At 40.1% G+C, this 12,642-nt stretch overlaps 1 protein-coding gene across 1 annotated transcript in view; it reads left to right on the top strand.

The window, feature by feature from the left end:
* Positions 1-12,642, top strand: part of SLC4A5 (solute carrier family 4 member 5) — a 66,245-nt gene that overhangs the window by 42,009 nt on the left and 11,594 nt on the right. The window contains exons 15-20 of the mRNA XM_087875921.1: positions 7,052-7,113; positions 8,642-8,842; positions 8,979-9,092; positions 9,655-9,768; positions 10,139-10,300; positions 10,858-11,036. Coding sequence (XP_087732047.1) covers positions 7,052-7,113; positions 8,642-8,842; positions 8,979-9,092; positions 9,655-9,768; positions 10,139-10,300; positions 10,858-11,036 — 832 coding nt within the window. The remainder of the gene's footprint in view (positions 1-7,051; positions 7,114-8,641; positions 8,843-8,978; positions 9,093-9,654; positions 9,769-10,138; positions 10,301-10,857; positions 11,037-12,642) is intronic.

Below are 12,642 nucleotides of genomic sequence, written 5' to 3'. Positions count from 1 at the left end.
CCAACTCTAATTAGCTCCTTAAGTTTAAGTCACTCCCTCCAACTTGTTCTCAATCTTTTTCTTCTCAAAAACTTTCTCAAGGGATTCTCAATCTTGTTTGTTCTCTTGAGAAGTGTAGATTTATTTGGAATTCTTCTTTCAATTATACTGGAAGGCTTGTATTTAAAGCAACATCATCATCATAGAGATGGGTGTCAGATTTATATTCCAAAATTACAGTTAAGTCCTTTGCATTGTCAGATACTTATGAAATGGCCTCAGTGGTTTAGATATGATATTATTGCCATTACAGAAACTTGATGGGATGAAACCCACAAATGGAAGATACAGCTAGAAGAATTTAAATTGTTTAAAAGAAACAAACCAAAGATGAGGTGGAGTTGCACTATATTTAAGAAATAAATATGTCAATCCATAAAAGTGGGGAAATGACATTGCCATAAATGTATATTACCGTATAGGCCACCCAGCCAGAGGAAATAGATGAACTTTTTGCTAGTCAGTTAACTAGGTATGTAGGAAGCACATGATAATAGTAATGGGGGACTTTAACTACCCTGACATCAACTGGGAGACAAACTCTGCACCAAGTGGAAGATCAAACAGGTTCCTGATAAATCTAGCAGACAACTTTGTCTTCCTAAAAGGTAGAGAAAGGAACTAGGGAATCAGCTCTATTGGGCTTAATTTTCCCTAACAGAGATGAAATGATAGAAGGTGTTGAAGCTACAGGAACCTTGGGGAGGGGGAGTAATCATGCAATATTGCAATTCAACATTATGCAAGCATAAGCAATAGAACAAGCAATAGAGTCTTGGACTTTAAGAAAGTTAATTTCAATAAACTTAGAGAGAGCTTGGAAAGGATTCCATGGATGAGAATCCTCAAGGGGAAAACAACCCAGGAAGCTTGGGAAGCTTTGAAAACTAAAATAATAAAAGCCCAATCTAGCACAATACCAATGAAGAAGAAAAATAACAGCTCTCAAAAGAAATGGCCTTATTGAACTTTATGAACATGGCGGCATAAAGAACTCTCTGATAAATTGAAAGACAAAAAGGACAAGTATAAAAAGTGGAAAGAGGGGCATGTAACTGAGACAGAATATCAGCAAATAGCCCGAGCCTGCAAAGATTAAGTGAGGAAAGTTAAGGCTCAAAATGAACTAATGCTTGTGACAAAAGTCAAAAATAACAACAACAACAAAAAAGAGCCTCTTTCAACATGTAAAAGACAAGAAACAGTCAAGGAAACGATTGATCCATTAATGGGAAAAAGTGGCAAGAAGGTGACAAGCAACAGGGAGAAAGCAGAACTGTTTAACTAGTTTTTTGCATTTGTTTTTACACAAAAGTAAAAAAACAGTTCAACTTATCAAAAACAGTACCATAAAAACAGATTAGGAATACAAGTTAAAATAAGCAAGAAAATGGTAAGCAAGCACTTGTCCACCCTAGACGAGTTCAAATCACAGGACCAGATGGTTTACACCCCAAGGTTCTGAAGAACTGGCAGATGTCATCTCAGAACTACTGAACTCTATCTTTCAAAGATTCTGGAGCACTGGGGAACTACCAGAGGACTGGAAAAGAGCTGCTGTGGTTCCCATCTTCAAAAAAGGAAGGAAAAAAAAATAGATGCAGGAAACCACAGACCTATCAGCCTTGACAAAGTGACAAAACTAGTGGACCAGAGGAATGTTGTGGATGTAATTTACTTGGACTTCAGTAAGGCATTTTATAAAGTAGACCACAGCCTACTATTCGATAAAATAGAAAAATGTGGCTTAGACAGCATCACCACCAACTGGCTGACCAACTGCACTAAACAGGTAATCCTCAACGGAACTAAATTTTAATTAAAAATGTTAGCTTCTGCATGTTTCCCTAGAAATAAAAAAAAATCAGGAGGATAAGATATACACATGGCTTACACGAGCAGGGAAAATAAAATCAGCAAGTGGTTTTTTTGGTAAATTTTATTTTAATACAAACAATCCATCTTCCATTAAACAGTGTGTCATCTGGGTACAAATGTCTTGTGCAATAACAATTGAAATTTACTATCATATTCATTATTTATCTATTTTTAAATTTAATATTGATATACATTGCATGTTTAATACTATAACACTTCTCTTAACTTATTAAATTCTATTAGTATATTTTTTTTATATTTCACTAATCTACTTTCATTTCTAACTTTCATATTTATTCTCTAACCATCAATAAAATAGTTCCCATACATTATAATATTCAGTTTGTTCCTTTTCTTTAATTGCAAGTATTAACCTATTCATTTCTGCACATTCTAATATTTTCCTAATCACATTCTATTCTGTAGGAATCTCTTCGCTTTTCCAGTTTTGTGCAAATACAATCCTAGCTGCTGTTATTACATGAATAATCAAATATACATTCTCTTTACTATAAGTTTCTGGTATAATCCCCAGCAAGAATATTTTGGGTTTCAAATCAATATGTTGTTGTATCATCTTCTCCAACCACGTATTTTTGTCCAGTATTTTTTGGCTTCTGTGCATTTCCACCACATTTATTATTATTTATTATTTATTTTATTATTCATATTTCTATGCTGCCCACTCTCCGAGGACTCTGGGCGGCTTACACCAAAGACAGTATACTAGATAGCATATTGCCCCCAACAATCTGGGTCCTCATTTTACCCACCTCGGAAGGATGGAAGGCTGAGTCAACCTTGAGCCGGTGAGATTTGATCCGCTGATCTGCTGAACTAGCAGTCAACTGAAGTAGCTGCACATATGGTAATACGTCCCAGGTGTCTGGTGACATTTCTAACATTTAGCTGATTTGTCTTTAAACATCTTTGCCACTCTTGCCGGCGGAAAGTGCCATCTATAAAACATCTTATACAGGTTTTTTTTATATGCAGTTGACATTGTTAATTTATAGTCTCTATCCCATAATTACTGCCATTTTTCTAATTCTATTGTATAACCAATTAAATTTTTTAGTTTCTGCATGTTTCCATAGAAATTAAAAAAAAAAATCAGGAGGATAAGATATACACATGGCTTATACAAGCAGGGAAAATAAAATCAGCAAGTTTTATTCTTATTTCAACTCAGTTCATAAAACTAACATAAAACTGAATGGCTTGAGCCAAGGGTGCCCCCAGGGGTGAAATCTACTTACCTTACTTACCGGTTCGGAAGTGCACCTGCACGTCATGTGCGCATGCATACCTTCTGCAGATGTGCAAAACCTTCTGCGCATGTGCAGAAGGTAAAAAAACATTACTTCCAGGTTAAAACCAGGAAGTAATGACACCCGGGCGGCGATCACTACCGGATGGCTGAACCACAAGGAAAAATCGCTACCGGATCAGGCAATCCGTCCTATCTGGGAGCATTTAACCCTTGGGTGCCCCCCCGAAGGAGGGGTCTCCGAGTGATGTGAATGCAGCAAAAGATCTGCAAGTTGGAGCATCTCAACTTTAGGCCTTTTAATGGATCGTTTTTACCACACAAAAAGATTCCCATTTCAGTGTAGTATGTGAAATATGTGAAGATACTACACATTCTTTGGTCTACTAAGATCCTTTCTTATCCTCTTATTCTTGTGAGTCAGCAAGTGAAACAGAAGGGGAATCTTGATCCCCATACCATAATTATGAAGGGAGTGCAAATGTATGAAATAAACAAGCAATGTTGCAAACAGAGAATGTGTTATTTCTAAAGTGATTCGTATCCATTGGGAAAGTTGTTAGTCAATTGTTAGTTGTCAGGAATTTCTGTGGTCTGGACATGTGCTCAATGGCTGTGGAGAATCCAGAACCAATCTCTGAAATGCTTAAATATGGGTGGTATTTAGCTTCTATCTAGATGAAAATAGCAGTAATGTTTTCTATCCTCTATTTCAGCTGTTTAAAACTGAATCCCATTTAAGTTTCTCACCTTTCCGTAAGTGGTATTCAGAGTGGGAATAAAAAAGTCTCGATGTAGTCTCGGTATCAGATTGAAGCTCTGCTCCTTTGTACATGTTTGTATTGACCCACAAAAGGGGCGGCTTTTATTGTGCTACTGCACCCATTTTCTCGATCTCCCTTCTAGATGCCACTGGGGAGTATCCATAATATTCTTTTAAGACCTCTTAATTTTTTTTATTACTCTTATTTTTGCAAATCAACGTTTTGGATTACTGTAACTTATTTATACCATATTTGTCTCTGCTGCACCCTTCTATTTGGCTGGTTTCATTCTCAAGTGAGTATCATTTTATAAATATTAAGATTATTAAATATTTGATACTCTTATTTTTTAATTATTGTTATTTCTACTTTAGCATACACAATCTACATAAAGCATTAAATCAGCCTTTAAAAAAAGCATTATTCATCCAGTATAAGATCTAGTTATTTTACACTTGAAGATATTAAAGGCCACCCTAATATGTCTGTTTTTGGAAAAGCTTCTGGTTGTAGGGAGAAGCAACATTAAAAGAAGTCTGGAAGGAATAGCAAGAATTATCCCACTTTTGCCCAATTCTTCCTATTTTTCCTCTGAAATTCAGTACTTTCTCTGCAGCAAGAAATCTGATTCTAACCCAACAACTGCTTTTCCTTTATTAATTGTGTGAACATTGTTTGCCTCCAGAAAAAAAAATAAAAATTAAATCAATTATCACAGCCTGACTTATTGGCATCAAAAGGGAAATTCAATACAATTTCTGCAGATAAGTCAGAACCTGTTTAGTCTGATCAAAGATTCTTTCCAAACTGTCAACTCGCGAAGCTTTCCTGACCTGCTCCCGAGTTGCCATAGGCAGGGGTTTGTGTCAAGCACTGGTTTTCCTTTTATTTACTCTACTTTATTTGTTAAACAAATTTATCCCCCAAGCCTGCTGACAAACCCATGTCTTTGAGGCCTTGTGAAAAGCAACAAGATGGGGACCAGTCTTACCTCTGGGGAAATGACGTTCCAAAGGAGTTTCTTTTTCAAGGTCCCACCAGGTGCCAGGTCCATGACAGCTGCTGAGACCCACAAGGTGCCCTGCCTTCCTGCTCTGCTCTCTGCCAGCATGATCATTCCCTAAGCCGTAAGCTGGAGGACATGTTCACAACGTCCCAAAGAAAAAGGGAGCCTGCCAAAGAGAGGCTTCTGGCTGCTTCTGCTTTTGTATCTCTTAGACCAGGGTCCCCCCTACAGAACAGCAATAGTCCAGACAGACGACCTGGATAAATTCAGAGGTTCCTCATGCAACTCACACCAGCAAAACCAACTTTTATTACCCTTCTGGAAGGCCAAAAGGATGGGAGTAGTTCTCACCTTTGGTGGCAGAGTGTTCCACAAGGTTGGGACCACAGTGAAGACTTCCTCAGCAGATGGGATCTGTAGCAGGCCTCTTCCGCTGGCCTGAGTGGGATGAGCAAATCCCATTTGGGTGAGATGGCTCCTCAGATACCCTGGCAGTATAGGGCTATAAAAGTAATAATCAACACCATGAATTGAACCCAGAAGCAAAGTGGTATGCAGCTTGCAAAACAGCAGAGGTATTTGTGCCACCCTAGGGGCCCCCAGGACTGTGCATACCGCTGTACTAGACACCAGCTGTAGCTTCCCAATACTCTTCAAGAGTAGCCCCTTGTAGAGCATGTTGCAGTAATTCATCCGAGGGATGACTAAGGTACGAGTGGCTGTATGCAGAGCCTCACCGGTAAGGGTACAACTGGTGTACAACATGAACAAAGACCTTCTAGCCATGACCACCACCTGCTCTTCAAGCAGGAGTCACAAGTCCAGGAGAAACCCCAGGTTGCATACCAGGTCTGTCTAGGGTAGTGCAACCCGGTCCAGAATGGTGTTTTGAAGCAATAGATACTGTTGTGCTTCTCTTTTTAGCTATACTGTACTATGGCTTAATATGGAGTGTCCATTTGCATGTCACATGAAATGTGTCCTGCTTGGCCCACTCTTGATCTTTTTCTAGAAAAGGATAGAGATGGCAGATGAAAGAATTAGAAAATGTACCCAGGGTTTTTTGTTTTTATCTCAGTGGGGAGAGTTATGATCAGTGACCTCCAAATCCAAGAGACATGTACATTTCTGTGAGCTGAGGGCAGAGAGAAGAGTTAACCCAACCTTATTAGTGAGGAAGTCAGTGGGTCTTTCATCACACAAATGAAATATTGGCCCTGACACTTTCTGCCTTCCCTGTAAAGCAACTCTGAGTAAGGCCCAGGCCTTTCAGGCAACGGAAAGTAAGCAAGGCCACGGTATTCTTGTCCACGTTAAAAATAATAAGCACAACACCCACTGATGAGGCCCGAAGGGGTCCTTGTGCTATTGAGGTGGCACCACTGAGTTATCCGCCTCAGAACTCTGTGACAATACAGACCATCTACATCAACTAGGACTAGGTCACATTAGTGTAGATTGAGGTGTCTCTATATTACTGCATAGTGGCTTTTGATTGTCGCCAAAGATATCTGGAGAAGAAAGTAATATGTAGGTAGGATCCACCCCAGCTATGAATTCTGTCCTCGGATTAAATTGGAATCCGTTCCTGATTTTAGGTATGCTCAGGCTCCAGCCATAACGGAGGATACCTGTTTGGGGTATGCTCCAAAGCACATTCTGTGCCTCCGGGATGCCTCCTCCTGCTTGCTCCCTGAGATCCCAGTTGAAAGAGCAGATCTTGGGTTAACTAGGGAGATGTTTCTGCAGGAATTAGAATCAGAACAACATTGTAGCTTATCGAATTGTTCATATAAGTAGCTGTTTACTTACAAGCTGTGGGGATGTAATTCTTACAACTCTTCTTTTCATTGGATTACAAACTCAGAGAGTTCTGTAAATACTTGCAACAGTGGTTTTCTGGATGGTGAGATGGTGATCAAAATGAAGCCGATGAGACCTCTTTAATATGTGTAGCCAAAAATGGATTCTGGTTCTGCTTTACCACTAAAAGAGAATTTTTCAGAAAGTTCAAACCAAAAATATGATTGTGTATTATGGAGTAATATTTTTTCTTAATATATTTTTTAATAATTACAAACTCCTTTTCTGCAGCAAATACAACATTGTTCAATGCTTCAGTTCCATTGGTACCAAACAACGTTAATATTTCTATGGTAAGTTTTTTCCTCTCTTTTCTTCCCACCCACCAATCCAAAATACTGTGTATATCTTTGTTTAGTGTTATAGCTGCAAGAGCAAAAACTGATTATAGTACTCTCTTTTCTCATCAGTGGTGGGTGGCAGCTTAATTGATTCTTATGCCGCAAATGTTGGCCCATATCTGATCTAACCTGCCCAAAGAGGCTTCAAGCAACATCAATTAAAACCTCCTAAAGCTGTGAGAACAATTCCTTGCTCCAGTGATCAATCTTGACTGTTTAATGGCAATCATCAGAATTGTTTCTCATCCACTTCCTGATAAACATACTTAAATTGATAACCCCCTGGAAACCCCCTGCCAGGCCCAACACACATTGTTTGCTATCCCTAAGAGAGACCTGCCAGATTCAAAATTTGTATCTCCATTTACCGAAGTCTATAGATCAATTGTTCAACTGATCAAGGCCAGCAATCAAGAAATTATCCTGATTCCCCTTTCAAATTTGATACCCAACCATCAGCTGTCTTCTGGCTCCAACTCTTGTATGTTTATCAGGGGCTGGAAGTAAACTCCATTGAATGCAAGAGGACTGGCAAATACATAGCTATGGGATTGTGTTCTGGGGGCTTATAAATTCCAAATTACCAGCTGAATCCTGAGTCTTGCTGCCAGTTGGGGATTGTTTTTGCATTCACTGGGGAGGACTATTGGATCTTTGGCTTAGAACATTTTGAGATTACTCAGATCAGTTGCATTCTACAGTCCCTTTAAAAGAATCCAATTTGTTCCAGAGTTGAAAATTAATTTTGCTACTCTTGAAAACAATTCTACAAAAATTTCCAGAGATACATGCAATCACAGCTTAAAATTACAAAATAGGTACCATTAAACATAAGGTCTACTTTTAAAAGATGTCTTCTATCTTCCACATTACCCCTTTTTGGAGGGGAAAATAACCTATGGGAAGCACTCTCTTCATCCTAACAATGGTATCATCAGCTATGATTTTGGCTGTTTTTTTAAAAAAATATAATATATAATACACAGATATATGTAATATGCAGATATATAGGTACATATATGCAGGAATTGGGTATGTCTGATCTAGTGAAAAGAAGGAGTAAGGGTGACATGATAATAGTGTTCCAATATTTGAGGGACTGCCATAAAGAAAAGGGGGTCAACTTATTTTCCAAAGCACCAGAGGGCAGGACAAGAAACAATGGATGGACATTAATCAAGGAGAGAAGCAACCTGGAATTAAGGAGAATCTTCCTAACAGTGAGAACAATTAACCAGTGGAACCTCTTGCCTTCAGAAGTTATGGAGGCTCTATTACTGGAGGTTTTTAAGAAGAAATCGGACAACCAGGGATTTGGACTAGAAGATCTCCCAAGTCCCGTCCAACTCTGTTATTCTGTTATATATAATATTTAAAAGAATTAGCAGGCTTGTATCTCTTGCATGTGTAGGAATTAACTTACTTGTTCGTTTTATTCTTCAGTACCTGAATAATATGGTTTATTTTCTTATCCTTCAAGTATAATCCTATTAATGTAACAGTTCTGGACTGGACTCAGTTGAGCAAAAAGGAATGCCTGAAATATGGAGGAAGTCTGGTGGGGACGTCTTGTAAATTTGTCCCTGATTTGGCCCTCATGTCTTTCATTCTCTTCTTTGGAACATATTCCATGACTCTGACTCTGAAAAAGTTCAAGTTTAGTCGCTATTTTCCAACCAAGGTAAGATTCTCCAAACAATGACTTGGGTATCAGCTGTTCAAAAAAGGTCTTCCTCTCCCAGAAGACATAAAATAATATTCTGTAGTGCCCTATAACTTGTTCTTTTTTTCCCCCCCTTTCAACCCTCCACTTTTAGGTCAGGGGCCTAATTGCTGACTTTTCCATTGTCTTCTCCATCTTGTTCTTCTGTGGAATAGATTTCTGTTTGGGACTGGATACTCCCAAGTTGCATGTGCCCAGTATCATTAAGGTTTGGATACCGAACTAAGTTTTGACACACCCTTTCCTCTCTCTGCTCCGGTGTCCTGTTCCTTGGATTGCTTTCTCTAGTAGTTTCAGCTTTCTACAGCCTCAAGGTTCTACTTGAAAGTGAACTGAGGGAGGGGGAGTGAATGCACTGATTTGGGTCCAGGGAGTTCAAAAACTGTCAGGCCTGAGCCCAAGGGGAGAAACTGGCCTGTGTCCCTGCAAATTGTGCCAGCAGAGCTGGGCCTTTTCTGGGTTGTGGCAGCATTTCTGGAGCCATTCCCAAAGAGGCCGTGGTTCCTTCCCCCCCCCCTTTGCTTTCCCGTCGTTCATTTCCTCTGAAGGGGAGCAGAAAGAAATTCACTATTCTAATTTCACAGCCAGGTCAGAGGAGACTCTGGTGGTAGTAAATGCCTACCAGGGCTGGGCTGAAAGTAGTGTTGGTAAAAGACTGTTCTGTGTTTCTCTCTGATGGCAAAAGGGTTGCATGAAGCTCTTTTCTTCTCCAACTGACATTCTAACATAGCTATTTCTCGTACACATGTGTTTTCTCTTCTTCTTTCTAGTTCCGTAAACTTATTAGTGACTTCTCTATCTTCATGTCCATACTAATGTTTGTTGGTCTTGATGTTTTGTGTGGGCTGAACACTCCAAAACTGCAAGTGCCTACAGAATTTAAGGTAAATAAATGAATGCTACACCTTGGCTAAAAAAGGCTCCCAAACTGCTTCACACAGGCAAATGCCTGGCTGTGCAGCATGTTATATGGATTTCTGAACAATGTGTTATTTTGGAGTGATCCATCTTTCATTGGTTGCCTTGGGAAACATTCTTCTTGAAGCATTAGGGCTTTTTGTGTCAAAAAGTAAAGGAAGAGAGACATGACTTTTCTGCCTGTGGCAGAATGTGTGTTCTAAGCCATACAGTATATGTCTTAGGAGCTAGCTGAGGATAGGAGTGAGCACAGAAGAGGGAGCATATAAAGAGCACAAAACTCCCGTATTGTGTGAGTCTCTCTGGTCACATGCTCTTTCTGAATTCTACTTCTAGCCCACACGCCTAGATCGAGGGTGGTTTGTGTTCCCCTTTGGAAAAAATCCTTGGTGGGTCTACTTGGCAAGTGCACTTCCAGCTTTTTTGGTCACCATCCTGATCTTCATGGATCAGCAAATTACAGCAGTGATTGTGAACAGAAAGGAACACAAGCTGAAGGTCTGTTTTTTCTTCTGTCTTCTTGTACACTACTATTGTGAATTGGTACACAAAGAAAGGTGGGATGCTGTTCAACCCCATTTCTATCACGTGGGGCAAGGATTCAGACCTGAGACAATGGAGTTGGCACGATGTATTAAACCAAGTCTAATTGGGTTAATTTTAACCTTGGTTAGCTTTCTATGGCATGTTGTATTGTTTGGATATAATAGTTTACCAACATATTGCTTTAATGTTTTAATTTTGTATGTGTTAATTTGTCTAGCCAGCTAGACAATAACCATTGGCAAAGCTAATTCGTGAGTTCTCAGAAGAGTTTTCTCATTCCTTCTGCTTCCCTTCATATTACAGTATGCTGGGTTGTATATTTGAGTCACATCCCTGCATGTCCCAAATGGCCAATAAAAATCAAATTGGAAGTATATTCCTGGTATAATGATTTTGGGTTTCTCTTACTTTGGAGAAAGAAAAACTTCAGCACACTTTACAGCTCTCAGAGTCAGTGTTTTTGCCCCAGTTCCTCCTTTTTTCACACTGTCCTTCCCTCTTTGTTTTAGAAAGCTGCTGGGTACCATTTGGACTTGTTCTTGGTTGGAGTCCTCTTGGCAGTGTGTTCATTCATGGGGCTACCCTGGTATGTGGCAGCCACTGTAATTTCCATAGCACACATTGATAGTTTGAAGATGGAGACAGAGACCAGTGCACCAGGAGAACAACCGCAGTTCCTAGGAGTGAGGTAAGCGTTTCTTGGAAGCCACTGAAAAGGTTTCTCTCACCTGTGTTACGGATGCAACGATGCTGGGATGATGGGCAAAGAGTTGAGCAGCAATTCTAGAGCTGCAGCAATTTGAAGATCAGGGCCATTAAGCAATCATGACTGGGGAATTCTGGGAGCAAATGCTCCCATTAGATTCCCCCTTCTAATGGCTTGCCCTGTCAGGGTTGGTGGGGGGGGGATCTTAGAAGTTCCTTGGTTGGACTGTTTACTGTTGGCTTGTTTGGCAGTTCCTTAATTGGGGTATTGTTTACTTCTTGATTGTTGGTCTGGTGCTAATCTTGGTGTTAATCTGTGCTCATCTGGGTGCTGATTGCTGGTGGAGAGGTGCTTAAGAAATTTTTGGCTTGTTGATTGTCTCTTTTGCATAATTTGTAGATATTATTTATGTCCATCTGTCTACAGATGGCTAATTTGTCACAGTGCCAGGCTTCTAGAAATTCCCTGGCATTGTTGGAGTTGGCTTGATCTAGGACGGTCACAGTTTCCCAATTGAAACTATGATAAAGTCTATCTATGTGTTGTGAAATTAAAGAGTTTTTCCATCATGTCTTCTGACTGCTAGTTGGTGTTCATGGATGTGTTCTGCCAAGTCTTCTGCCTGTTTGTCCTACATAGTGCTTGTTGCAGTCCTTGTTGTTGTTAGTTGCAAAGTCGTGTCTGACCCATCACGACTCCATGGACAACGTTCCTCCAGGCCTTCCTGCCCTCTACCATTCTCTGGAGTCTATTTAAGCTCACACCTACTGCTTCAGTGACTCCATCCAGCCACCTCATTCTCTGTCATCCTGTTCTTCTTTTGCCCTCAATCTTTCCCATCATTAGGCTCTTCTCCAGTGAGTCCTTCCTTCTCATTTGGTGGCCAAAATATTTGAGTTTCATCTTCAGGATCTGGCCTTCTAAAGAGCAGTCAGGGTTGATCTCCTCTAGGACTGACCGGTTTTTTGTTTTTTTTTTAAATTTGATTTATATGCCGCCCTTCTCCGGAGACTCAGGGCGGTTTACAATATTCTAAGCAATAGCCTTCATCCTTTTGTATATTTATACAAAGTCAGTTTATTGCCCCCACAACTGGGTCTTCAATTTACCTACCTTAGAAAGGATGGAAGGCTGAGTCAACCTTGAGCCTGGCGAGATTCGAACCTGCAGTAATTGCAGGCAGCTGGTCTTAATAACAGGGTTTGATCGCCTTGCAGTCCAAGGGACTCGCAGGCGTCTTTTCCAGCACTAGAGTTCAAAGACCTCAATTCTTTGGCGCTCAGCCTTTCTTATGGTCCAACTTTCACAGCCATACATTGCAACTGGGAAAACCATAGCCTTGACTATATGCACTTTTCTTGGCAGGGTGATGTCTCTGCTTTTTAGTATGCTGTCTAGATTTGCCATAACTTTCCTCCCCAGGAGCAAGCGTCTTTTAATTTCTTGGCTGCAGTCCCCATCTGTGGTGATCTTGGAGCTCAGGAAAATAAAATCTGTCACTACCTCCATTTCTTCCCCATTTATTTGCCAGGAATTGATAGAGATGGATGCCATGATCTTAGTTTTCTTAATGTTGAGTTTCAAGCCA

This window comes from Pantherophis guttatus, chromosome 9 (assembly GCF_059756535.1).
Source record: "Pantherophis guttatus breed Tessera chromosome 9, ASM5975653v1, whole genome shotgun sequence".
Taxonomy (NCBI): domain Eukaryota; kingdom Metazoa; phylum Chordata; class Lepidosauria; order Squamata; family Colubridae; genus Pantherophis; species Pantherophis guttatus.
The sequence above is the reverse complement of the archived record's forward strand: the minus strand, read 5'-3'. Positions and strand labels throughout refer to the sequence as shown.